Source organism: Lepus europaeus, chromosome 11, assembly GCF_033115175.1.
Source record: "Lepus europaeus isolate LE1 chromosome 11, mLepTim1.pri, whole genome shotgun sequence".
Lineage (NCBI taxonomy): Eukaryota > Metazoa > Chordata > Mammalia > Lagomorpha > Leporidae > Lepus > Lepus europaeus.
This window is the reverse complement of record NC_084837.1, coordinates 66658374-66684347: the sequence shown is the minus strand read 5'-3', so window position 1 is coordinate 66684347 and position 25974 is coordinate 66658374. Positions and strand designations below refer to the sequence as shown.

The 25974-nt window shown below is 46.4% G+C and overlaps 1 protein-coding gene across 1 annotated transcript; it reads right to left on the bottom strand.

Moving 5' to 3' along the window:
- Positions 1-12732: 12732 nt before the first annotated feature.
- B2M (beta-2-microglobulin) lies at positions 12733-19548 on the bottom strand. The gene is made up of 4 exons (XM_062205820.1): positions 19439-19548; positions 17135-17413; positions 16006-16033; positions 12733-13294 (listed from the first exon to the last, which is right to left on the bottom strand). The coding sequence occupies exons 1-3, from the start codon at positions 19506-19508 to the stop codon at positions 16020-16022; spliced, it is 363 nt and encodes a 120-aa protein (XP_062061804.1). The 5' UTR covers positions 19509-19548; the 3' UTR covers positions 12733-13294; positions 16006-16019.
- Between the last annotated feature and the right edge of the window lie 6426 nt (positions 19549-25974).

The following is a 25974-nucleotide window of genomic DNA, read 5'->3' as shown; positions in this document are numbered from 1 at the left end:
GCGGCGCCAGCCTCAGCTGCTCCATTTCTAATCCAGCTCTCTGCTGTGGCCTGGGAAAGCAGTAGAAGATGGCCCAGGTGCTTGGGCCCCTGCACCTGCATGGGAGACCTAGAAGAAGCTCCTGGCTCCTGGCTCCTGGCTAAGGATCGGCGTAGCTCTGGCCATTGCAGCCAGCTGGGGTGTGAATCAGCAGATGGAAGACCTCTCTCTCTCTCTCTGCCTCTCCTTCTCTCTCTGTGTAACTCTTTCAAATAAATAAATAAATCTTTTTTTTTTTAAAGAGAGAGAGAGGTCTTCCATCTGCTGGTTCACTCCCAAATAGCCACAACAGCTGGAGCCAGGCCAATCTGAAGCCAGGAGCCAGGAGCTGCTTCTTGGTCTCCCACATGGTGCAAGCACATTAGCCATCTTCCACTGCTTTCCCAGGCACATTAGCAGGGAGCTGGATTGGAAGTGGAGCAGGGGCCGGCACCGTGGCGCCGTGGGTTAACACCCTGGCCTGAAACGCCAGCATCCATATGGGTGCCATTTCAAACCCGGCTGTTCCACTTCCGATCCAGCTCTCTGCAATGGCCTGGGAAAGCAGTAGAAGATGGCCCAAGATGGCCCAAGTCCTTGGGCCCCTGCACCCACATGGGAGACCCGGAAGAAGCTCCTGGCTCCTGGCTTCGGATCGGCACAGCTCCAGGCGTTGCAGCCAATTGGAGAGTGAACCATCGGATGGAAGACCTCTCTCTCTCTCTCTCTCTCTCTCTCTCTCTCTCTGCTTCTCCTGTCTCTGTGTAACTCTGACTTTCAAAAATAAATACAATCTTTAAAAAAATAGGCCAGTGCCACGACTCAATAGGCTAATCCTCCACCTTGCGGCGCCGGCACACCAGGTTCTAGGCCCAGTCGGGGCACCGGATTCTGTCCTGGTTGCCCCTCTTCCAGGCCAGCTCTCTGCTGTGGCCCGGGAGTGCAGTGGAGGATGGCCCAAGTGCTTGGGCCCTGCATCCCATGGGAGACCAGGAGAAGCACCTGGCTCCTGCCTTCGGATCAGCGCAGTGCGCTGGCCGCAGCGCGCCAGCCATTGGAGGGTGAACCAACGGCAAAGGAAGACCTTTCTCTCTGTCTCTCTCTCTCACTGTCCACTCTGCCTGTCAAAAAAAAAAAAAAAAAAAAAAAAAACAAACCAAGGAAGTGGAGCAGCAGGAACTCAAACCAGCACCATATGGGATGCTGGCACCACAGGCAGAGCTTCAACCTACTACGCCATGGTACTGACCCTTTACTTTGATTTTTTGAAAAGCTGGGATCCCTTTATTTTTTCCACTAAAGGAGAAGCCAAAGCCTCAAATGTCTATAGGAGTTTGGTAGGTAAATTCAATGTATGAGTAAACTGTGTAGAATATGATGGGGTGGGGGCACAGGGCTGATAGCAAACTAAGAGTGTTCTTCACCCTGATCCCATAGACAACATGTGCAAAAGCTGGACTGTGTTGAACAGGCATCTCCTGTGTTTCCATCAGTCAAATTTGTGACATACTGCTTTGTCACAGAGCATTTATCAGTCCCCAAAGTGGCATACACAAGATAATCTATGAAAATGTGGGAAGAGCATATTTAAAACTTTTTTACATTTTTATAATTTTTATGTTCTTTTTCTTCCTCATTTCATTTTAGAACATAAAAAGAAACCCACTGAACGGTTTATGCCACATAAACCATAAGCCATTCATCTTGCATATCGTGTGCCAAGTCAAGCATCTGAGGTCTGGGGAGTAGACAGGCATGCTGCAGGGGCAGCCACTGCTCCACTGTACAGCTGAGCCCCTGTCGGGGAGGTGGTGTTGCTTCAGTCACTGTAAGGAAGAAGCAAGGTACGTTTCATTCTTTTTTTTTTTTTAAGATAATTATTTATTTGAAAGGCAGAGTTATGAGAGGCAGAGAGAGAGAGAGAGAGAGAGAAGTCTTCCATCTGTTGGTTCACTCCCCAAATGACTGCAATAGCCGGAGCTGTGCTGATCCGAAGCCAGGAGCCAGGAGCTTCTTCCGGGTCTCCCATGCGTGTGCAGGGGCCCAAGGACTTGGGCCATCTTCTACTGCTTTCCCAGGCTACAGCAGAGAGCCGGATCAGAAGTGGAGCAGCCAGGACTTGAACTAGCGCCCATATGGGATGCCGGCACTGCAGGCAGCAGCTTTACCCACTGCACCACAGTGCCAGCTCTGGTACATTTCATTCTTGAGAAATGGTGAGAGGACTGCATAAGTGACACCTCTCCCATTCTAGAGTGTAGGCTGAATTATAAGTGCTACATGATTCTCTGCCAAAGAAAAAGAGCTGTGGCAGAACAGGACAGCTCCCAAAGCCCTGACCCCAGCCAGTTTATTACAGAGAAACGTGCCTACTTGGTAATGAGCTGACCAGTGTGAAGGAAGGCAAGCACACCTGTAAAGCCAGCATGAAGGCAGATCCTCTCTGGCCTGGCGAGTCAGAGAGCACACTACCACAACTCTATGTCCCAGTGTGCCTAGACAACTCTGTCAACTGGCCTTGTGGGCCACTAGGAGACCCCACGGGGCCTGGTGTCTGCCTACTGGTATTAGAGGTGGTCAGAAAAGACTAATCTACTCCAGTAGAACCAAGAAGTTTAGAGAGACCTAGAGACAGCATCCTGCCTGATTCATTACTAAAACAATGATTCCATTACTCTAAATGAGACCCAGTGTAATGGTTAGCTTTATGTTTCAGCCTGAAAAAGAAACACAGTACAATGGTTGCTTAAGCAAAAATGAAGTTTATTTCTCTTTCAAGTACAAGTCCAAATTTGGCTGGTGTGGTGACTCTGGTTTTCAAAGTTGTCCATCTTCCCAGTTCCTTCCATCCACGTGCCACCATCTCCAGAGAACAACCCTTATTTACATGGTCCATAATGCCCACATGTGGCCAACAACAACAGAAAAACTTGATGACTAGGAGAAAGGGAAATTTACTTTGAGGTCAACCACCAGTATCTGGTACACTTTGACAACCAAAGTCCAGCCCTGAAACAAGGAACCAAGGGAAACTAAAAGTGATCTTAGAGCAAATGAGACATGAGCTTTTTATATATTCCAGATGGGAATTTTACAAATTTTCTTATAATTTCTATGATTTAAGAGGCAGAGGGAACTCTCATCCCTTGGGTTTTTCACCAGACATCCACAATGGGTGGCACTGGGTCAGGCTGAAGCTTGGATTTGGAGCTCAATCCAGGTTTCCCTCATGGGTGACAGGGACCCAGTTTTTTAAGCAATCATCTTCTGTCTCACAGGGTCTGCATTAGTCTTTTTTTTAAAGATTTATTTATTTATTTGAAAGGCAGAGTTACAGGCAGAGACTGACAGAGACAGAGAGATCTTCTGTCCACTGGTTCATTCCACAAATGACTGCAACATCCAGGGCTGAGTTAGGCCAAAGCCAGGCTTCCTCCAGGTTTCATGCATGGGTGCAGAGGCCCAAGCACTTGGGCCATCCTCCATTGCTTTCCTAGGCACATTAACAGGGCGCTTTATCAGAAGTGGAGCACCTGAGTCTTGAACCAGCAGCCAAACGGGATGCTGATGCTGCAGGAAGTGGCTTAACCTGCTTTGCCATAGTGCTGGCCCCTGATTACCCTTAGACTGAGAGCAACAACTCACAGTCCGTACATAAGAGCATGAAAAAAATCCAACCAGAAATTCTGTAACAGAAATCCTGAGTAACAGGGTATACATCGTATATAAATGTGGTGGTACTGATGGTGGCTGATCTTTTACAAACAAACCGAGCATGTCTTAGTATATTTAAGAGAAGTGCATAGACACCAACTACAGAAGATGTGGCCACATTCTGTGGAGTAGATGTATCTTCTACTCAGTTCAATCTCTGAGTATCCATCCATGCAAATTCGACATCAGATATTACCACGCATTGTATGTGACTTGAAGTTTTTTCTTCCAGAGAACTGCGTTGGGCACTGTTGGTCACATACACATTTCTGTCCCTCATCAACTCGCCATCTGTACATGGGGTGACCTTGTGATTCCACTTGGCCTTCTCCATTTTTCCATTTTTCAATAACACAACAGAGTCATGGCAAGTTAGGTCAATCACTACAGGTTCTACAGATTCACCAGGTTCTACAAATTCACAGCTGAGGTCAATTACTTCGTCCTTTCCCCGAGGTTTTTTTTTTTTTTTTTTTAATAAATCTATTTTTGACAGGCAGAGTGGACAGTGAGAGAGAGAGACAGACAGAAAGGTCTTCCTTTGCTGTTGGTTCACCCTCCAATGGCTGCCGCATTGTGCTGATCCGAAGGCAGGAGCCAGGTGCTTCTCCTGGTCTCCCACACAGGTGCAGGGCCCAAGCACTTGGGCCATCCTCCACTGCCTTCCCAGGCCACAGCAGAGAGCTAGCCTGGAAGAGGGGCAACCGGGACAGAATCCGGCACCCTGACCGGGTCTAGAACCCGGTGTGCCAGCGCTGCAAGGCGGAGGATTAGCCTGTTAAGCCACGGCGCCGCCCTAACTTTCCCCGAGTTCTATGAGTTCTATATCCAGGGCCATGTCAGGAGTTGATCTCCTTCCCCAGATGAAGGTGTCCTCAGGCTTGTCTGGAATTCACCATGCTATCACAGCATATTCTTGTAATTATCATGCTTTTTGGATTCAGTCTTCAGAGAAGCTATACATGTCAAACATCTCACAGCTGTGGGCTAGTCACTCTTGATGGACAGAAGAATTTAGAGCTCAGGGGCTGGCGCCGTGGCTCACTTGGTTAATCCTCCGCCTGCGGCGCGGGTATCCATATGGGTGTCGGGATCTAGTCCCGGTTGCTCCTCTTCCAGTCCAGCTCTCGCTGTGGCCTGGCAGGGCAGTGGAGGATGGCCCAAGTGCTTGGGACCCTGCACGTGCATGGGAGAGCAGGAGGAAGCACCTGACTCTTAGCTTCGGATCGACGTATCTCTGGTCGTAGCGGCCATTTGAGGGGTGAACCAACGGAAGAAAGACCTTTCTCTCTGCCTCTCTCTCTCTCTCTGTCTGTCTCTCTCTCACTCTGTCACATTGAAAAAAAAAAAAAAAGAATTTAGAGCTCAGATTTTCCACTCTATCTGAACTCTGATTCTGGTTCTAGTCCTGTTTCCACCTCCACAACTGCTATGCTCCCACAGGGGGTGAATCCTCTGGAAAATTCTTAGAAGACAGTTCAATCTGCCGGATTGAAGAGCCATCTGTCTCTTCCCCCAAACCCAAGAAGAAGTCTTTTTCCAAGGAGGGGTTGGTTAGTCATCTGGAGGAGACGGCGGGGGGGGGGGGGGGCGGCTTGTAAGTAAACAGTAAGCCCTCCCAAGAGGAAGAAACCCTCGGCCCAGGAGGAAGTGGTGAATGATGAAGAGGTGGGCACCAGGAAGGTCCCCGAGGAAAAGAGGAAATTCTCTGCCAAACAGGAAGGGAGCAGCAGCCCTAGGAGGCTGCCACCAGCAAGAGCAGTGCCAAGAAAAAAAAAAAAGCTCCATAAAGCATCCCAGGAAGACTGACTAGCACGGACATTCCCTGCACCTGCGAGGCATGCTCTTTCCCGCCCTGTGTCCTCACCCCAATAAAAACATCACAAAATGCTAAAAAAAAAAAAAAAGTTCAATCTGGAAGAGAAAAATACTAAGCTTTGATAATACCTAAAATAAGATTGTATAGTAAGATTTGTATATGTTTGTATTTACATTATATTATATATGATTATGTATAATTGTATAATAATTGCATAATAAGATTTGTATAAATATATATGAATAGAGAAAATTCATATGCAAAAAATATATTTACATTTATTTAAAGTTTGGAAGGCCCCTCCTCATTCCATGGCCTGAAGGTAGTGGGGAGAAGGAGGAACCCAACGGATACCTGAAGAGAAGTACAACCTCATTAAATACCAAGGTCAGTACTTCATTCAAGAGCCATTATGAGAATCTCAAGGAAGCACTTTTTTTATATAAGTAAAAAGAGATACCAAAAAGCTCTTTACACATTTGAGTTTCTGACAACAAATAAGAAATTAATCATTTCATCTGCTTGCAGGTTCTTCTTGCCCAGGATTCTCTTTCTAACAGAGCCAATGAGTAGAGTTGGGTTTTTTATTTGAGAGGCAGAGATAGACAGAGCTCCCATTCTCTGGTTCACTTCCCAGATTGTTACAATGGTTGAGTTTGGGCTGAAGCCAGGAGCTGGGAACTTAATCCAGAGCTCCCTCGTAGGTGGCAGGGACCCAACTACTTGAGTCATTGCCCATGCCTCCCAGGATCTACATTTAAAAGAAACTGGATCTGAAGCAACAGCCAGGATTTAACCCAGGCATTCTGATATAGGACATATGTGTCTTAATTGCTAGCCCAAATTCCCACCCATACAAGTAAGAGTTTTGAAGATTTTTATCCCTGATCCTGTTTCAGGAAAGAGAGAGAGTCTAATCGTTAGCCATGGAGAGACTTGGCTGTGGTTTGGGGGCACATGACTCAGAAGTTAAATTTTCAAAACCTCAGCATATATATCCTTTTAAAATTATTTTGTAATTTAAAATAATGCATTGTTAGTCATTGGGGAAATACAAATCAAAACCATAATGCGATACCATTTCATATCCACTAGAATAGCTATGATCAAAAATACAGGTAAGTGTTGGCAAGTATATAGAAAAACTAGAACTCTTACCAGTACATTACTGCTGGTGGGAATGTGAAATGGTACATTCTACTTTGGAATGAAGCTTTGGGAAACAGTCTGGGAGTTCCTCAAAGGTTAAACGGGCTCTCTGTATGATTCAACAATTCCAAGCCTTGGTGTATCCCCAAGAGAACTGAAAACTTATATTCACACCAAAACTTACACAAAGTATTGATTACAAGATTATTTATAATAGCCCATAGTAGGAACAATCCAAATAGCCATTATCTGATGAATAGATAAATAAAACTTAGTATATCCATGCAATGGAGTATTACAAAGCAATAAAAAGGAATGAAGTGCCTGGACTTGCTACAATATGAATGACTTTTGATGAGAAGCTAGTCACAAGTGGCTTGTTTCTTCCTGTATAAACACATTTCGTGTATTTCAGTTCATATGAAATGTGAAAGGCCAATCCATAGAGATAGAAAAACTGATGGTTTCCTAGGACTGTGGGGCTTGGCAAAAATGGGAAGTGACTGCTGTTGGGTTTGGGGTGAGGAAAATATTCTAGAATTGAGGTGGTGAGTATACAACCCTCAGAATATGGTAAAAACTCACTCAGTTGTAAACTTTAAATGTTAATTGTTTTGTGAATTATATCTCAAAATACGTAAGTCGGCGAATGTTACACAGTTAGTGTAACACAATCTGGATTTAGGAGCACGCTCTAGAACCTGATGGGGAGAAGTGGCAGCCCAGGAGGAAAATGGGTGAAATTGCGAGGCGGGTGCAGCACCCCGCCCTCCACTGCACACACTGCTTACCGAGGCAATACATCTCTCAGACTCCAGACACCTGCCTCTTCCTGGATCGCCGCCCTCCACTCTGCAGTTCGCGACCTGCCTGCAGCTCTCTGCTTTGGGAAGGAGCTCCCTCAGGACGAGTCTGAGCAGTCCCGGAAAGCAGCGCTACTGCCCCCGAAGCCCACCCAGGCGCCATCAATGACCTAGATACATGTCCTGTCCAGCCCAGCCCTGCCCAGACAGGGCTTCAACAATTAGAGAGCAGAAAGCCGGCGCTCCAACCTCCCGCCTCTTGGCCGGCCCTAGGCTGCTTCCCGTTCTGGCACAGCAGACTGTGGGAGCTGAACGCGAGTGGCTGGCTACCCTGTGCCGCAAAGTGGAGCGGGGCAGGGGGTATAGAGTGGGGGGCTGTTGTAAGCCCCAGGCTGGGCGACGCAGGAGGGTGTACTCATGACGAATGCACACAGGCTGGCAGTGGCGCACAGCAAGCTAAGCGAAGGTAACCCAGTGGGGCAGTGCGTTGCAAACTCCCACAACTGGATGATGAAAAATACAGGGTCCCCCCCCCACTTTTAATCTACTTTTACAGTTTCTCAACTGCCCAAACTGAACTCGAGCTCAGAGTGACTCATCACCAGCCTCTGGGCAAAAAACACTGGTTCAGATTAGAAAAGGGGACAGTCCCGACTGTAGTTCCCTTTCTCCAAAGCCTGGTGATTTCTGAGAAAAGGAAGGGCAGGGTTGCTTCCTCCTCCATGCCTGCTAGTGATTACGTGAGCAGCTGTCCACTGCGCACAAGTGATTCTCAGTAAGGCAACAAGGCTCCCCATTGGTGCATTTTAGAAGTTAATAGGACTAGTTTGGGTTGTTCCAATGATGAAGTCACTTGGGGTACTTAGGGGCTGAGTCACAAGGGTCCTACCTTGTTTCTCTCTCTCTCTCTCTCTCTCTCTCTCTCTCTCTATATATATATATATATATATATATATACATATATATATATACTTATTTATTTATTTATTTGAAAGAGTTACACAGAGAGAAGGAGAGGCAAAGAGAGGGGAGGGCAAGGGAGAAGGGGAGAGCTCTTCCATCCACTGGTTCATTCCCTAATTGGCCGCAAGGGCTGGAGATCCGAAGCCAGGAGCCAGGAGCTTCTTCCAGGTCTCCCGTGCTGGTGCAGGGGCCCAAGGACTTGGGCCATCTTCTACTGTTTTCTTAGGCCACAGCAGAGAGCAGGATCAGAAGTGGAGCAGCCAGGACTCGAACAAGCGCCCATATGGGATGCCGGCCTTACCCACTACACCACAGCTCTGGCCCCTCTCTATCTCTCTAATCTCAACATATGAAAAATCTGCTGATTATATGAGCTTACAATCACATGTCAAAATGTGTTTTATTTTCCAGTTGTCTTATTTTTTCTGTTTTTTATTTCTTGAATATTTATTGACCATCTATGCCAGGCTTACATACACTGAATTTTCCAGGAACATGAACACCAAGCAACTCAAAGGAAGATGTACTTTGGTTTTTTTGTTTATTTTTGGAATTTTACCTGGAGTTTTGGCCATTCTGAAATCTCAACACAGAAGCAAGTTGAGGCACACTGAATATGAGAATAAAGGAGTTTATTAGAGCCAGTTATTAGAGGGCCACCCAGAAACAGGTAATCTGCTTTCCTAGAATAGGTGTTCCAGATGACAACAGAGCAGCTTGACTGTCTATGTACAGACCAAAGAACAGGGGAGGGGGTTAATGCAAATTGCTCATTATGGCACAAGCTGCTGGTTGGCTGTTGCTTATTTCTTGCTGTACACTCCGGGAGAAATAGCAGGAAGTGGGACATGTGCTTTACTTGAATTGCTCACTGTCTAAACAGCATCAGCTAGTCAGCAAGGATTAACCAATATGTTAGGGTCTTATGTGATTAAGGTCCCATATCATTTTTCCCCAAGCCTAGAGGTTTTTAGTGAGTTTTTGCATAATTTTAAATCCCTTTTTCAGGAGAATCATACCAGAGCCAGCAATACCATATCTGAATCCAAGCTACTGTTTATGGTGCCTTGACATGCTGAACTAAAGCAGCCTCAAGATCTCGCAAACCCTGCCCAGCCCTAGGACCACTGCCTCCTATCCTTTTTCTTTCCCGAAGCCCAGAGAGGGACTTTCCCTAAAGTTCCCCTATTTACCTGAAGAGGGGATCCACCAAAGAGGAACCCAGTTGTCTTCACTCTTCTTATTCAAATTTCACTAACCAGTGAAGATTAAACTCATATCACAGAGGAGAGACTGAAAATCAAATACCACACTCAGTTGAGGAACTATGTTGCAGGCCATTGTCTGTTGTTCTAGGCCCATCCACTCCTGTAAAAACCATTCACTATTCCTTTAAATTGCCTACAGTGCCACCTTCACCCCTACTTTACTCTCTCCCCTTTGAAAAAGGCATTTGATCCTCAACTTTCTGGCCTTTGAGTTTTCTTTTTTAAAGATTTATTTATTATTTGAAAGATAAGAGTGACAGATATCTTCCATCTGCTTAATCACTCTCCAAATAGCTGTAACAGCCAGGACTGGACCAGGCTGAAGCCTGAAGCCAGGAACTCCATCAGGTCTCCCAGATGGGTGGCAAGAACTCAAGTACTTGAGCCATCCTCTGCTGCTGCTTCCCAAGCACACGAGGAGGGAGCTGGATTGGAAGCACAAAGTAGCCAAGATTCAAACTGGCACTCCAGTATGGGATGCAGGCATCCCAAGTGGCAGCTTAACCCAGTGCTGAGCTGGGCTTTTATATTTGTATTTGAAACTCTTATGTGGCTCCCATGCACATTTACATGTTAGTAAATTTGTTATGCTTTTCTCTTGTTACCTATGTTTTGTTATCTGGGTATCAGTCATGATCCTTTATAATGGGCAGGAAATGGATCACCCCTTTTCTGCCCCTACAGCATCAGTACAATATACCTGTTAGTCTTCAGTGCCACCAGTTCACAGAGATCCCGGGCCAGTTGCCAGAACCTGGCACTTCTTTATACCAGCCTGTAGAGCCAGTCCAGAGCCTTCATATACTGCGTTTCTTGACTTTCATAACCATATTAGTGAAAGAGACACCCCAAAATAATTATCATTAAAAAGCAGTGTCGAAAAATGGGAGAGGAGAGATATTGCATTTGAATGGAGTTGAAACCTCTAGTCTGGTCTACACTGGGGTCCTGGAGACTGTGCCCACCTTAATCTGCCATGCCTAAGCATGGGTACTTAGTTCCTATCCCAGACATGTAGTAGGTAAGGTTCTTTTATACAAGTGACTTTCTTATTGTGACAACACCAGTCAGTAGCCAAGAACCCTTCATTTTACAGTTAATAAAATTGAGGCAGGGAAAGATTAAAAGAGATAAAAGAGCATGATTTTGACGGAGGAAGGACTCGACGTTCATGAGAATACAATGAGACTTTGTAAAATCCCTCAGTAAGAAGGTCATCCTCTGTCAGAAGAGAGCTCTGTCTACAGGCCTACCCTACCCTCACTGTGCAGGATGAGTGTGGATCATGCTACCTGAAACCCTTCAGGGAAAGGAGTCTTCCATGGAGCCTTTTTCATCAGTGCAGTGCCAAGTTTTCCCCTGTATTTCTTTGCTGAATTTCAGCTGATTTGTTCTAACAGGCTATGAAAGTAAACCCCTGGACATGGAAGCGGTTGCCTTTGAGCTTTACCTCTTACAGAGCCCTTCTCATCACCATCCCCTTCTCTCAGGACAGTTCTGAACAGTGCCTAGTGGAGAATATATACTCCATATTTGCTGAACAAATGATTGACTAAATGAGTAAAGTTCATAATAATTAGCTCATTGTGGATATGGTGACAAAGGATCCAGTCAGTGACATTAACTGTTGCAATCTCTTTTGTGAAATTAGGATTCAAACTCAGGTGAGTCCAGTGACATTCGCCCCTTAATGGTCTAATGCCTTAGACTTTTTTTTTTTTAATATATATATATATTGACAGAGTGGATAGTGAGAGAGACAGAGAGAAAGGTCTTCCTTTGCCGTTGGTACACCCTCCAACGGCCGCCGTGGCTGGCGCGCTGTGGCCAGCGCACCACGCTGATCCGAAGGCAGGAGCCAGGTATTTCTCCTGGTCTCCCATGTGGGTGCAGGGCCCAAGCACTTGGGCCATCCTCCACTGCCTTCCCGGGCCATAGCAGAGAGCTGGCCTGGAAGAGGAGCAACCGGGACAGAATGCGGCACCCCGACCGGGACTAGAACCCCGTGTGCCGGCGCCACTAGGCGGAGGATTAGCCTATTGAGCCGTGGCGCTGGCCATGCCTTAGACTTTTACTTTGCACAGAGTTTGGGACTGCACATGTTGGGGCCCAGCAGAGGAAGCTAACAGAAACTCACAATGGCAACTTAAAGCCCAACCCAGCTTTGGCTCTAGGAGCCAGTTCCCACCCCCACCCCCAGCTCTTGCATACTTTGCTAACAGCTAGCACCTGCAGATTACTCTCAGACACTGGGGAGCACTAGAGGTATCCAGGAGTTTTCTCTTCCGCCCCATCCCACAACCCTCCATACCCGAAGACAGAGGGATGTGGATTACCAAAGCCCAGCCCCTGTGCTTTGAAGCAGGACAAACTTTGAGATGTGTTCTGTGTTCTTGAGCTCCCCATGGGAGCAGAACTAAGTATGGGACTTCTGCAATTATACTCTCACTTGGCTTCTCTCCACTCCCTCTCCTTTATCCTCTACCCTCTTACTGTTTGGTCCTGGAAGCCTTCTCTTAATAAGCTGCCAGCAATTGATCTTGACTCGGAGCCTGCTTCAGCACGAGTTAGACCCAAGATACTGACTCTTCAGATGATGAAGATGGCACGTGCACTTGCAGACAGCAGAAGATACCTAGAAGACCACTGCAAGTAACATTCTGCCATTGTGAGGCAGCAAAAATCCTTTTTTTTTCCTAAGTGAAACCAGTAAAAAAGAGGAAGTAGTTCCTGGGGGAGGGGAAGGCTGCACATCACTGTGGGCGTTGGTCAGACCTGAGTGCTTTACCAAGAGACAAGAATTATCTCTTCCATTTCTTGGATTTCATCAGTCTTGTGGAGGACCAAAGAATGAATAATTTTATCTAACTTATGAGAGGAGATGTATAGTTACTGCATAGTAAGTGCTTGATATATGACTTCCTGGTATTTTTAATTATATTAGGTTTTCTTTTTTTCCTTTCAGCCCTTCTTGTGGCTTTCCAAAGAATCAGAATAGTTTTATTTTTTAAAGATTTATTTATTTATTTGAAAGGCAGACTGTCAGAGAGTGAAAGTAAGACAGAGAAATATATTTTCCATCTGTTGGTTCACTCCCCAAACAACTGCAACAGCCAGGTGTAGGCCAGGATGAATCCAGGAATATTATCAGATCTCCTACATGTGCTGGGGAAACTGAAGTACTCAGGCCATCATCTGCTGTCTTCCAGGTGCATTAACAGAAAACTGGGTCAGAAGCATGGAACAGTCAGGACTTGATCGGTGCGCCAGTGAGAGATACAGGCATCCCAAACTATGGATCCCCACCCCTAAGAATAGCTTTTAGGCATGAGGTTTTCAATCAAGATTCTTACTGATATGTTATTAATTACTTTTGAGATATCTAAGACACAAATGTTAGCCTTCAATTTTTCCCAGAAGTATAGAAAACATGGAAACTGTATTTATAAGTAGGATTATAAAGATGATGCCAATCATTTTAAGTTGATGTATACAAACATATCATCATTAAAAAGAAACAAATCCTGAAATACTCTAATTGAAACGAGGTATCCTCAGACCTGAAAAAATAAAAAGAAAATGGTTAGCAAACACACTTATTTTATTTGAATTACAGATCTCACCACCAAACTTGTCCAACTTTTGCTCTGTAGATTGCCTTTCTTAAAAAGTGTTGTTGTTGTTGTTTTTTTAATCTACTTGAAAGGCAGAGTGACACAGAAAGAGATCTTCCATCCACTGGTTCACTCCCCCACCTCCTTTTTTTTTTTTTTTTTAAAGTAGTTGGGTAGATGCTTAGTCTAGCAATTAATTTATTTTTTTTTTAAGAAGTAGTTGGGTAGATGCTTGGTCTAGCAATTAAGGAACTATTGCCTTATCCCACATTAGAACAACTAATGCAGACCTTGGGAGGCAGCAGTAATGGTTCAGGTAGTTGATTTTTGCTACCCATATGGGATACCCGGATTGAGTTCCCAGCTCTCAACTTTAGGGGGCTGTTGTGGGCATTTGGAGAGTGAACAAGTGAATGGGACATCTCTCTACATATTTCTCTTTTCTGTCCTTTCACCTCTCCCTTCCTCCCTCTTTTCCCCTCAAATAAACAAATAACAAACAAAATAAGTAGCTAGAGACAATTCTCTAAGCCAAAAGAGCATCTCCCATTAGCTTGTCCTATTGGTGCTCCAAAAACCTTATAGCAAAGTATACTGCCATTAGAGTTTGGGTCCTGGCTCTACCATGGCATAATTGTACGACTGGGCAGAACACCAACCTCTCTGGTGCTCTCTCAAATAAATTTCCCTGTCCACAAATATAATAGGAGATTTGAATGGGTTTTCAGAATCAAACGATGGGCAGTGGAATTCTGTTGAAAAGCTGAATTTTCTACTTTTGTACTCCAACTCAAGATGCACAGAAGGGGGTGAAATTGGGGCACAGTGGGTAAAGCTGCCGCCTGCAATGCCAACATCCCATATGGGTGCCAGTTCAAGTCCTGGCCACTCTACTTCTGATTCTGCTCCCTGCTGATGTGTCTGGGAAAGCAGTGGAAGATGGTCCAAGTGCTTAGGACCCTGTGCTCACATGGGACACCCAGAAGAAGCTCCTGGCTTCAGCCTGGGCCACCCCATTGCAGCCATCTGGGGAGTAAACCAGTGGGTGGAAGATCTTCTCTCTCTCTAACTCCACCTTTCAAATACACAAAATCAATCTTTTCAAAAAGATGCAGAGAAGTCCAAGTTCTTCCTCTTTCATTACTCTAGACTCTGTGTAGAGATACATCTATTAGAGCATCTTTAGATCTAGTTATAACAACGTTTCCATTTCTCTCCACTAATAGACTGGCAGCCTCTACAAGACAAACAGAGCCCACATACAAAAGGCCCACAAACAACAGTTTGAAGGAATGAGGTCTACAAAACTCAAAACTATATCATTCTGGCCAGCGCCATGGCTCAACAGGCTAATCCTCCGCCTTGCGTCTCCGGCACACCGGGTTCTAGTCCCGGTCGGGGCACCGGATTCTGTCCCGGTTGCCCCTCCTTCAGGCCAGCTCTCTGCTATGGCTTGGGAAGGCAGTGGAGGATGGCCCAAGTCCTTGGGCCCTGCACCCCATGGGAGACCAGGAGAAGCACCTGGCTCCTGCCTTGCGATCAGCGCGGCGGCCATTGGAGGGTGAACCAACAGCAAAGGAAGACCTTTCTCTCTGTCATTCTCTCTCTCTCACTGTCCACTCTGCCTGTCAAAAAAAAAAAAAAAAAAAAAAAAAAAAAAAAAACTATATCATTCCTCTCTCTGGCTGGCTATGCAAAGAATGAGTGGTTAATTTTTAAAATGATACACTGGGGGCCAATAAAGCCACTGCCTTTGATGCCAGCATCCCATATGGGCACCAGTTGGAATCCCAGCTGCTCCACTTCCAATCCAGCTCCCTGCTAATGCACCTGGGAAAGCAGCAGAAGATGGCCCAAGTGCTTGGGCCCCCACATCCATGTGAGAGACCCAGAAGAAGCTCGTGGATCCTGGCTTCAGTTTGGCTCAGCCCTAGCCTTTGTGGCCACTTGGGGAGTGAACCAGCTGATGGAAGATCTCCACCCCCCATAATTCTGCCTTTCCAATAAATAAAATGAATCTTTTAAAAATTATTTATTTATTTACTCAAGAGGCAGAGAGACAGACATAGCTCCCATCCACTGATTCAGTCTCAGAAGGCTTGCAACAGCCAGGGCAGGGCTGGGGCCAGAAGCTGGGAACAATCCAGGTCTCCCATGTGGGTGGTAGGGACCCAACTACTTGAGCCATCACCACTGCCCAGAATCAGGAAGCTGGAGTCTGGACTTGAACCCAGGCACTTTAGTATAGTATATGGGTGTCTTAATTGTTGTCTTAACCACTAAGCCAAATGCTTAGAGAACCTAGAGAGTGGTTCCTATTTGAGGACTTTCAGCAAAGAAGCCCAATGTAGAAATATCAGAAAAGGCCAAACCCTTGCAGGTGATACTGGTAACTGGTGTCGCTATCCCAGCATACCACACTGGCAGCTCCCCTGCCCCTCCCTTTAGAGTCAGTGGGGCTGACAGAGTCACACCTGCAGCCACACATCTTACGCCACTTCAAAACAGAAGGGTATGTGATCTGCCAGGATTCTTCTTCACCCACGGAAATGCTACTCTGATTGTCAGCCTCCAGAGTGAGGATTATCATGTTAATGTTATCGAAAAATAGTTCCAAGGACAGTGAAACAAACATCTTCTTAAGTTTAGAAACCCACCTCCATGCTGTTGATTAGTAATCTCGATCTATGAAAAAGAAAATGGAGAAAGAAAAAAGGAAAACATTAAGTTATTACTTTTAAACACCATATACTTTTTAGAAATCTATTAGAAAATATCTACTACTAAAAAAAAGTCTAAGGGAAGAAGGAAGGGGATATCATCATATTCTTAGACTTGTATCTGCAAACCAGACTGAATCTGTTAAAAACTAAACATTTTGCGGGCGCCGCGGCTCACTAGGCTAATCCTCCGCCTTGTGGCGCCGGCACACCGGGTTCTAGTCCTGGTCGGGGCACCGGATTCTGTCCCGGTTGCCCCTCTTCCAGGCCAGCTCTCTGCTGTGGCCCGGGAGTGTAGTGGAGGATGGCCCAAGTGCTGGGCCCTGCACCCCATGGGAGACCAGGAAAAGCACCTGGCTCCTGCCATCAGATCAGCGCGGTGCGCTAGCCGCAGCGTGCCAACCGCGGCGGCCATTGGAGGGTGAACCAACGGCAAAAAAGAAGACCTTTCTCTCTGTCTCTCCCTCTCACTGTCCACTCTCTCTGTCAAAAATTAAAAAAAAAAAAAAAACTAAACATTTTAAGAAACAAATGTAAAAGGAGAAAATGTCTAATAGTTAAAAAAAAAAAAAAGTCTATCAGAAATGAGGCTGTCAGAACAGCCTGCTGTTCCTAAGGTAAATACATTGTTTAGAAATGCCCAATAGGACCAACTCTGCCTACTAGCCTTATATGCAAACCCAGCCAGAGAGAGTACTGGATCACGGTTTGTAGGGTGCCAGGAAAGCAGGGTTTACAGACAGAGGCCTCCCTAAGATACTTGGTGATGCTAAGTACCTGTGAGGTTTCGGGAAAGTCAGGGGAAGGCAGTAGACAAGAAGCAAAGGCAGGGCAAGCACCCTGTGCCAGTGCCGCTCCCTGCTCCCTGCTCCCACTACAGCAGACCACAGGTTCAGCGATATGCTAGGCAGACGGCATCTCAGCAGGTGCCACTAATCAGTGCTTTAGGAACATTCCCTGATGATCCCAGATTGCAGTGTTTTGTTTGTTTGACTCAAACAGCTTTATGCTATGGCTCTGCTCAGATACAACTTTTAGCAGTTAAGGAGAGAACTTGAAGACTTACCCCACTTAACTATCATAGGCTTGGCGAGAGTGATATGTTTCACACGGCAGGAATACTCATCCTTATCATTGGGCGTGAATTCAGTGTGGGCCAGGAGATAGAAAGACCAGTCCTTGCTGAAAGACAGGTCTGATTGCTCCACATTTTCCATCTTCACCCCATTTTTCAGCAATTCAATTTCAATCTGGGGTGGATGGAACCCAGATACATAGCAGTTTAGGAAATTAGGTTTTCCGTTTTCCGCTGGATGACGAGAGTACACTTGAACATTCGGAGTACCTGAGGAACATTGAGGAAAGACAAGTGAAAACTGCCAGAAATGTTCACTTGGGAATAACCTGGTCTCAAGCTCAGTCAGGCAATGAGAGTAAATTTGGTCGCCTGTTTGCCACAACGGCATTTCTACTCTGGCCAAATATGCTTCCGCTTTCCCAAAAGGCTGCCTCCATTTTTAGGGGTAAACCAAGACTTAGTATCTGGGCCATGTACATTCATATGCCTTTTTTTTTTTTTTTTTGGAACAGATTTCCAGCAATATCTTTTTCTTTGCTTAGAGACTGTGCTGAGTATTTAAGAACCTTGCTCTGAAGGCCCTCAAAAACCTTTGATGGCTTCTTAGCACCCACAGAATTCCTGAGCACAGGTGGAGAACATCTGGCCTGTAGGCCATAGAAAGCCCACAAAATCATTGGGTGTGGCCCTGTCAAGGCAGCTGTAGGTGGAACTCAAAATTCAATAAATTTGTAGCGGACTAATTTTTAAGTTGATAATCTTGTGTGCCCCCTGGGGGAAAATGGTTCCCTATCCCTGCCTTAACACATCACAGAAGAGTCTGTTTGAGCTGGTCCCAACCGACTTTTCAAACTTCATTACTTACTTCGCACACCCTAGACTCAGCCACTTACTGGCTCTGTGACTCTGGGAGAGGTATTTAAGCTTCTGAGGCTTAAATGTAAAAGTATGCACACAGTAAAACAGGAAACCCACTGGCAGGACAGAGGGAAAACAGGCCCCCACGGGCAATCGCCACTGTACATTTCTGTGTAGCTTCCAGAAATGATACATGCATAGCATGCACTACTTTGGAAATTTTCAAAATAAGATATTTTAAAATGTCAGATTGTTATTTGAAAAAAAATTACATCTATTATCACCAGCAAATATCAGTATCAGTGAGGATGTATACAATATGTATTCTGAAAATAAATAATATTCAAATTCAACACTATATATCCACAGCCAGAACCCTTTGTTTCATAGGAGTTTTGTGGGAAAAGAGGGTCCGTTATTTTGTTCGGTATTTAGAAAATGCCCAAGGCCTGGGCACCCCCAACAGTCTTGGTAAACATCTTGGATGACTCTCATCACTGGGTTTACAACCTCTCTGCCTGACAAAGCAACCTTCACTTTCTCAAAACTGAAAGTGGAGAATCCCTCCATCTTAGAAAGCACCAGGCCAAGAGCCATGGGCAACAGTGGGGTGGGGCCCCCCAGCGCCCTCCGATGACTCACGCCCCGGGGCAACGAGGCCAGTTTCCGAACAAAAGCTTGCAGCTCTCGCCAAAGGCCCAGGTCAGGCTCAGGTTCGGTCCCCGCTGTCTGCCTCCGTTGGTTAAGTGACTGGCCGTCTCGGGGCCTCAGTCTGCCCATCTGTCAGAGGCGGACGCTCACTACGCTTACAGGACGTCGTCCTAGGCGCATTTTCAAAATTAAACGACATAAAGTTCCTAAAGTCCGCAGAGCACAGGGAGCTCCCGGGACTGCTAGGAAAAGCGATGAAAATTGCCAGAAATGAGCAATTTGCTGATGGGAACGGGCAACCCGTTCCAAGAACGCCGCAGGGGCCTTTTCTCGCCACGGTTTGGTTTCCTGTGTCTGGAGGTGCCAGAATGGGTGGACGTCCCCTCCACCCCGGCCACGCACACCTGTTTCCTCGCGTGCTCAGCTTCAGCTCCGCGCCTGCCTCCAGCTGCGCTCGGCTTCAGGAGCCAGCGGCGCCGCGGAAGAGAAACCCACTCCCACCCGCAGGCCCGGCCCCGGCCCCGCACGGGGGCCCCTCTGGAGCTGACCAACTACCCCCACCCCACCCCGACACTCTGTCCCCACAGCCCTGCCCAGCCCCCTGCGGAGAGCAGCCAGGGAGCGAGTCCGGGGCTCGAGCGGCCGCCGCGCCGCTGCCCTGCAGACCCAGCCCCACAGCCGGGAAGGAGACCCTGTGGCAGAGGCTCTCAGAGCTAACCGCAGGGACTGCCAACGAGCGTAGGGAGAGCGAAGAAAGATCAGAAAGAAGGAGGGGACACTCACGCTGGACGCACTCCAGGCCGGGGAACAAGACCAGCGCGAGCAGTGCCAAGCCCACGACGGAGCGCGACATCGCGGACGGAACGCTGATCACCCGTGGAGTGCCCGGGGCCGCCCCCTGAGCCCTCTTATATGCCCCGCGCCCTCGTCCAATCAGGACGCCGCCCGCGGGGCCGTCAGCAGTCTCCGGGCGCAGGAGGCAGGACCAGGTTAGAGAGAGGGACTTTCCCGCTTCCAGTTTCAGTTTCTTGTAAAGTCTCGTGATGCTCGGCAAGGCGTGGGCCGGGCCGAGCGGGTTCGCTGTCCGTAGTTCGGCGCCCTCGGACAGATCTGGGGTGTGTGCCTGAATGTGGATGCGCCCGCCCCCCCCCCCCCCCCCCGTCGTCGGCCTCCAGGCTGGACACCCCTTCCTCCAGCTCCCTCTCTGTGGGAATGGGCCTGGGAGACAGACGCTCAGCGACCCGCTGAAGAATGGCTCAGCCTGCAGTTTTCCTTGGCAAGAAAAAGCCCAGAAATATTTTTGGATTTGAACTATTTTGGGTTGAAAGGTGACTATCAGAACTGGAACTTGGATTTATCAGCACAGCCCCGGGGACACGCTGGGCAAGAAAAAAAAAAAAAAAAAAAAAAAACGCGCCCCATGAAGACCACGCAGGGCCCCTTCTTGCCTTTGGTATCTCTGCCAGGAAAAGTTTCTTTCTGTGAAATTTCGTACCACGAAGTTCCTCCCCATGGCCTCGCTGCGGTCTCGGTAGCCCTCTTTGGAGAATGACCGCTGACAAAGCAGCAGCTGCTTAGGGCGTCCGAGTGCCCGAGCCCTCCAGGTGGCTCGTCCCCTCCCGGTGACCACCTCAGAAGGGTACCGGGGTACCTGAGCAGGTCAGCTAGAAGCCAGAAAGAGTGCGTGCAAGAGTTAACTCTGGGAGGCGGGAGTTGCCTCACTTCTTTTACGGACAAGGAAAACAAAAGCTAGGAAGCTAGGATTCAAACTCTGGCCTGAATTCCACTGGCGCTGGCGCCTTACGCATTTGGAAGGGCTCAGCGTTTTAGAAAGTTTGGATCGCTTCTGGTTGGGCCCAGCCAAGGAGGTTAAACGCCCTGGCTAGAGGAGCGCAACAATACGGGCAGACTCTCTAAGAAAACCTACGCTAGAGTGAGTGACGCCTGGGTTTTGATGCTAGACAGAACAGGAAGTGGACCGTGGGGACAGGGAAGAGTAGAGATTTTGGAAATCACCAAGGTTTTTAGTTGAAGGGGTTACACGGGGCTTCCCCAAGGAGCACAGCCAAAACCTCTAGATTGCTGTATCATTTTAGGCTTTTAATAGTCCCTACCGCAGAAGCCGTGTCTGAACTAAGAGAAGGTAGACTATTCTCTACAGACCTAGCAAAGTGAGGTAATGCAGACAGCCTGACCCTGCGCCCAACAGCAGTGGTTAATGCTGTTTACCTGGGTTTTCTACCAGCTCCTTCTGTAACTCTGAACTATAAGAATAATTGTTACACCTTAAGCCCTCTTTAAAGCTCATTGAAAACTATTTAGGCCTGAAATGTTCCTGTTGAATTGTACTAGGAAAGTGCCTTCGTAGCATAGGAAAAGATAGCTGTTAGTTTCTACAGGCCTGAAATGTTCCTGTTGAATTGTACTAGGAAAGTGCCTTCGTAGCATAGGAAAAGATAGCTGTTAGCTTCTACAGCCATGTTTACTAGATTACAGAGAAATACAAACACTTATTAAAGATGAATCTTGACCTGTTTACCTAGAAAAACAACTTTAAAAGCATTTTAAAAAATAGTGAAGACAGAGAACAGTCTATCAGCTTTCACTGTATGGGAAACTGTTGTATTTTTCTTGGATTTCTATTTGTGACTGTTTTGAACAGTGATGAAGAAAATGAGAATAAAACTTTTTTAAATGATAGGAAAAGTATTTGCCTAGGAGGGCAAGCTTGTAAATCTGCAATCATGACAAGTTAATAGTGTTAGCTCCCAGAAGTGCAATTAACTATACGATTTTTTTTTTCCTATATGGCTTTCCTAAAAATATTTTTACAATGAATTTATTCAAAATAGTAAATGCTGGCTAGAATGCAAAGGGAAGTGGAAGGTATTGCCAAGTTCACACTTTGCTGAAATCCAAGCATCAGTCCAAGTGATTCAAAAAACCTCACCCTTTCCACTAGACAACCACTGTGGACAGTTTCGGAGGAGGTGTTCGTAAGAAGGCCTGGGTGCCTTGGAGACTAAGCAAGAAGAGAAGCAGGTGCCAAGGTAGGAGAGGAAGTAGATAAATGGGAACCAGTACCAGATTGTGTGGTATTATTTTTTTTAACTGACTTTTTTTTTTTTGTTCATGAAAGTCATATGTGCATGTCAGAAAACTGGAACCACCAGAAGTCCTGCAACCCAGAGGCAACCGTTGTTAAATGGTATAATGTAAGGGGTTTGTGGATGGTTCCCTGCTGGGAAGTACCTCCTGGTTAGGTCTGCTTTGGGGCTGGAAATCCTCAGTCTCTTATGTTAAGTCTACGAATAACGTCAGCAAATGTTGGTTGAGGGCAGCGTTTGTGGAAAATGTAAGTGCTGTGAGGGGTCCCAAGGAAAAGAGGACCCCAGACCATGCTGGCGTGGAGTTACTGTGTGAGCCCCCCCTAAGGTGTTCATGCTGCTTCACTCCTTAGATTTGAGAGCTGTTGCATAACAGGCCATAGGCCAGAGCTTCAAGTAGAACCCCAAAAGGGAGATTTCTTTTTTTAACTGACAGCTACTAAATCAGACACCATCCAACGGAGGGATAAAACCTCACAAAGTCCATATAAGATATGCACTACTCTGCCCTACTTGAGGATGACTAAATAGGAAAATAAAAGTTAAGAGAGTTGAAGTATCCGATTGGCCAGGAAGCTGTCTGCCTCATAGGCTTGTGTGTAAGCAACGTATGCTATCAATTGCCAATTAGTTTTTATTGGGAAATCATATGTACTTTATGTAAAAAAAAAAAAAAAAGCAGCACAGGAGTATGAAATCCTGATTTCTCCCAAATCTCTTTTTTTTTTTTTTTTTTTTTTTTGGGCAGGCAGAATGGATAGTAAGAGAGACAGAGAGAAAGGTCTTCCTTTTTGCCGTTGGTTCACCCTCCAATGGCCGCTGCGGCCGGTGCTTCGCGCTGATCCGAAGCCAGGAGCCAGGTGCTTATCCTGGTCTCCCATGCGGGTGCAGGGCCCAAGGACTTCGGCCATCCTCCACTGCCTTCCCGGGCCATAGCAGAGAGCTGGCCTGGAAGAGGGGCAACCGGGATAGAATCTGGTGCCCCAACCAGGATTAGAACCCGGTGTGCTGGCGCCGCAAGGCGGAGGATTAGCCTGTTAAGCCACGGCGCCGGCCCCAAATCTCTTAATAATAACCACAGTTTGGGAAGGATATTGATTCTTATTTTCAAGCCAAAACATGAGTATATGACCATTGGGAAAACACAAACAATTGGAGCCTAGTTCAGGATAAATATTTGCCTGTCCAAAGTCAAGTTTACCTTTTAGCTCAAAGAACATGTTGAATACACTCAGGTGAGGGGCAGAGGATCATGGCCTATAGAGCTGCAGGTGAAGGGTGGGAGGATTTTGCTGAAGTCTGGCTTAGTCAGAAGCTCCAATCCCCCTGACCCATCACTGCCCCCAGTTGAGCCAGGCTAGCCCCAGTGTTGTGGGCCCAGCATACCTTGTGAGGATGGCAGGCTGAGTCCTACCGGCACTGCCATTTCTGTTCTACTTCACAGATACCACACTCCAAACCGGCCAGACTACTGTTACTGTACCTGCTGTTGTCAGGGTTAAAAAGGAATTGAGAGTAACAAGAGGGGTCCTCTAGCCCCCAGGACAAAGGTGTTCCAAGGCTTTGGCTTCCTTCTTAACCTGGTCTAAAAACTGCTATCATCTGCCTGCAACCTATCCATCAGATCTCAGTGCTCACTGCAATCAAGCACTCAACAGTTGTTTACTGAGCACCTGCTGGTCTCTGGGCAAGAACCTGGCACTGGAGAAAGTTACTCCCATGAGCAGCCCATAGACTGTTTTTTGTTTTTTGGTTTTTTTTGTTAAAGATTTATTTATTTATTTGAAAGTCAGAGTTGCAGAGAGAGAGGGAGAGACCGAGAGAGAGATCTCCCATCTGCTGGTTCACTCCCCAGATGGCTGTCAGGGGTTGGGCCAAGCCAAAGCCAGGAGCCAGGAGCTTCTTCCAGGTCTTCCGCATGGTGGCAGGGATCCGAGGACTTGAGCCATCCTTAAGTTTGTTAGCAGAGAGGATAGGAAGTGGAGCCATCGGGACTGGAACAGGCGTTCATATGGGATGCTGGCGATGCAGGTGACAGCTTTACCTGCTGCGCCACAGCGCTGACCCCCATGGACCATTTATAGGCCTATGAATAGATCATGGTATCGGGAGAGCAACAAAGTCCAGCTGGAAGCATTAAGGGAGAACCTGCAGAGGACCTTGGTACCAAAGAAAAGGTGAACTTTAGACCCGGAGCCAACAGAGCTGGTTTTCCCGCTTGCTTTTCCTTTTAAAGCATTTTTCGTTGGATATTTTTAAAAACCTTTCCACAAAGCATTATTGTTTTGTTCTAACTACAGGTCAAGTATTCCTTATCTGAAACCCTTGGGACCAGAAGTGTTTTAGAGTTTGTATTTTGTCGTAGTTTGGAATGTTGTCATTCATGTAATGAGATATCTAGAGGGAGGAGCATGCGAGTCTAAATGTGAAAATGATTTCTGTTTCATCTCTACCTCGCCTATGTAGCCTGAAGGTGGTTTTATTCCATCTTTTTAGCCATATGAGGTCAGGTAGTGAGCTATGGTGCCGGCCCAGAAATTTCTTTTTTTTTTTTAATATTTATTTATTTATTTGAAAGAGTTACACAGAGAGAGTTACACAGAGAGAGAGAGAGAGAGAGAGAGAGAGGTCTTCCATCCGATGGTTTGTTCACTCCCCAATTGGCTGCAATGGCTGGAGCTGCGCCAATCCGAAGCAAGGAACCAGGAGCTGCTTTCAGGCCTCCCACGCGGGTCCAGGGGCCCAAGGACTTGGGCCATCTTCTACTGCTTTCCCAGGCCATAGCAGATAGCTGGATTGGAAGTGGAGCAGCTGGGTCTCGAACCGGCGCCTATATGGAATGCTGGTGCTATAGGCCAGGGTTTTAACCCACTGTGCCACAGCGCCGGCCCCCAAACAAATAATTCTTTAAAAAATATTTAGAAATAATGAAAAGAGTTTTCATACATGTTTTTCTTTGAGATTTTTAAAAAATGTTTTAATCTTTGTTCCATCTAGAATTTTCCTTTGTATAAATGTCTTCAGTGCAGTCTTATATTTGTAGTTAAACCTGTATATCTTTGCTGTTATGATTCCTGGCTTAGATATCATGAAGTTGGTTTTCGTAGACTGACATCTCCTGGGAACAGTGAGGAGAGTGAGCTGGAGTAGGGTGAACTCGGGAGGCAGGTGTCAGCTGAAGTAACAAACAGGAGCAGCGCTGCAGTGGGAACCTGCGTGTCCGTTGTGCACCACGCACAGTAGTGTTTGTGGCAGAGTCTTTGTGATGTTCTTGTTCTAAGCCATATGTGCCTAAGATTCCCTCCCTCATAACCTTGCAGCTGTATTCGTTTTCTGCTAGGGCTTAACCACAAGGACTACATTATGGTTCTGACAGCTTTCACACTGGCAAGAAACTGCATCTGAACTCAGTGACCCTTGTCTCGATTGTTGAGGAACAGTTTTTCTGTTTTGTGTCTTCTTTTTGTTTTTTTTTACCATGCAAATTGTTGAACTCTTTACTTAGTATAGAGTTGGTCTTCTGTGTACAAAGTTAATCGAAAATGAATCTTAATGGAGAATAGGACTGGGAATGGGAGAGGGAGGAGGAGGAGGAGTGGGAGAGTGGGTGGGAGAGCGGGTATGGTGGGAAGAATCACTATATTGCTAAAGTTGTACTTATGAAATGCATGAAGTCTGTATTCCTTAAATAAATGGTTTCTTTTTTGGGGGGGGGATTAAATTTAAAAAAAAAAAAGAAACAAAAAGAAACTGCATCTGAAGAAGTTTTTGCGAGTAAGCACCATTATTTTTCCATTTCAGTTCAGCTCAATCTACATTTACTGAGAACCTGCTCTGTTCCAGAGATCGTGGTAAGTGTGGGCACGAAGAGGAGGCTGACACGTCTCTGCTCTGCAGTGGAGGTGACCAACACAGAAACGGAATGACCACTAAGTGTGACAGGTACAATGGGAAAAAAGTGTAAGAACCTCTGAGCATACCTCAGAAGAGTGCCTGAGGTAGCCCGGAAGGGGGGAGGGTGTCTGAACCAGCTTCCCGGAGGAAGTAAAGCCTGAGGTGAATTTGCTTTTCAAATTTCAGTTTGAATAACTGAAACATTAGCATTAAGGCAACCCATAAAGCATCCAGAATCACCTTCCAATTAAAATCACTGTTCCTTGATAAATTCATTTTGCTTGTGATCAGATATGAGCTGAAAATATACTTCCAGTG

Bases quoted from the DNA above. Each gene is read 5' to 3' on its own strand.
- B2M (XM_062205820.1), bottom strand. From the start codon at position 19,508: ATGTCGCGCTCCGTCGTGGGCTTGGCACTGCTCGCGCTGGTCTTGTTC. The intron at 17,414-19,438 runs GTGAGTGTCCCC...AATGTTCCTCAG, and splicing joins CGGCCTGGAGTGCGTCCAGC to GTACTCCGAATGTTCAAGTG.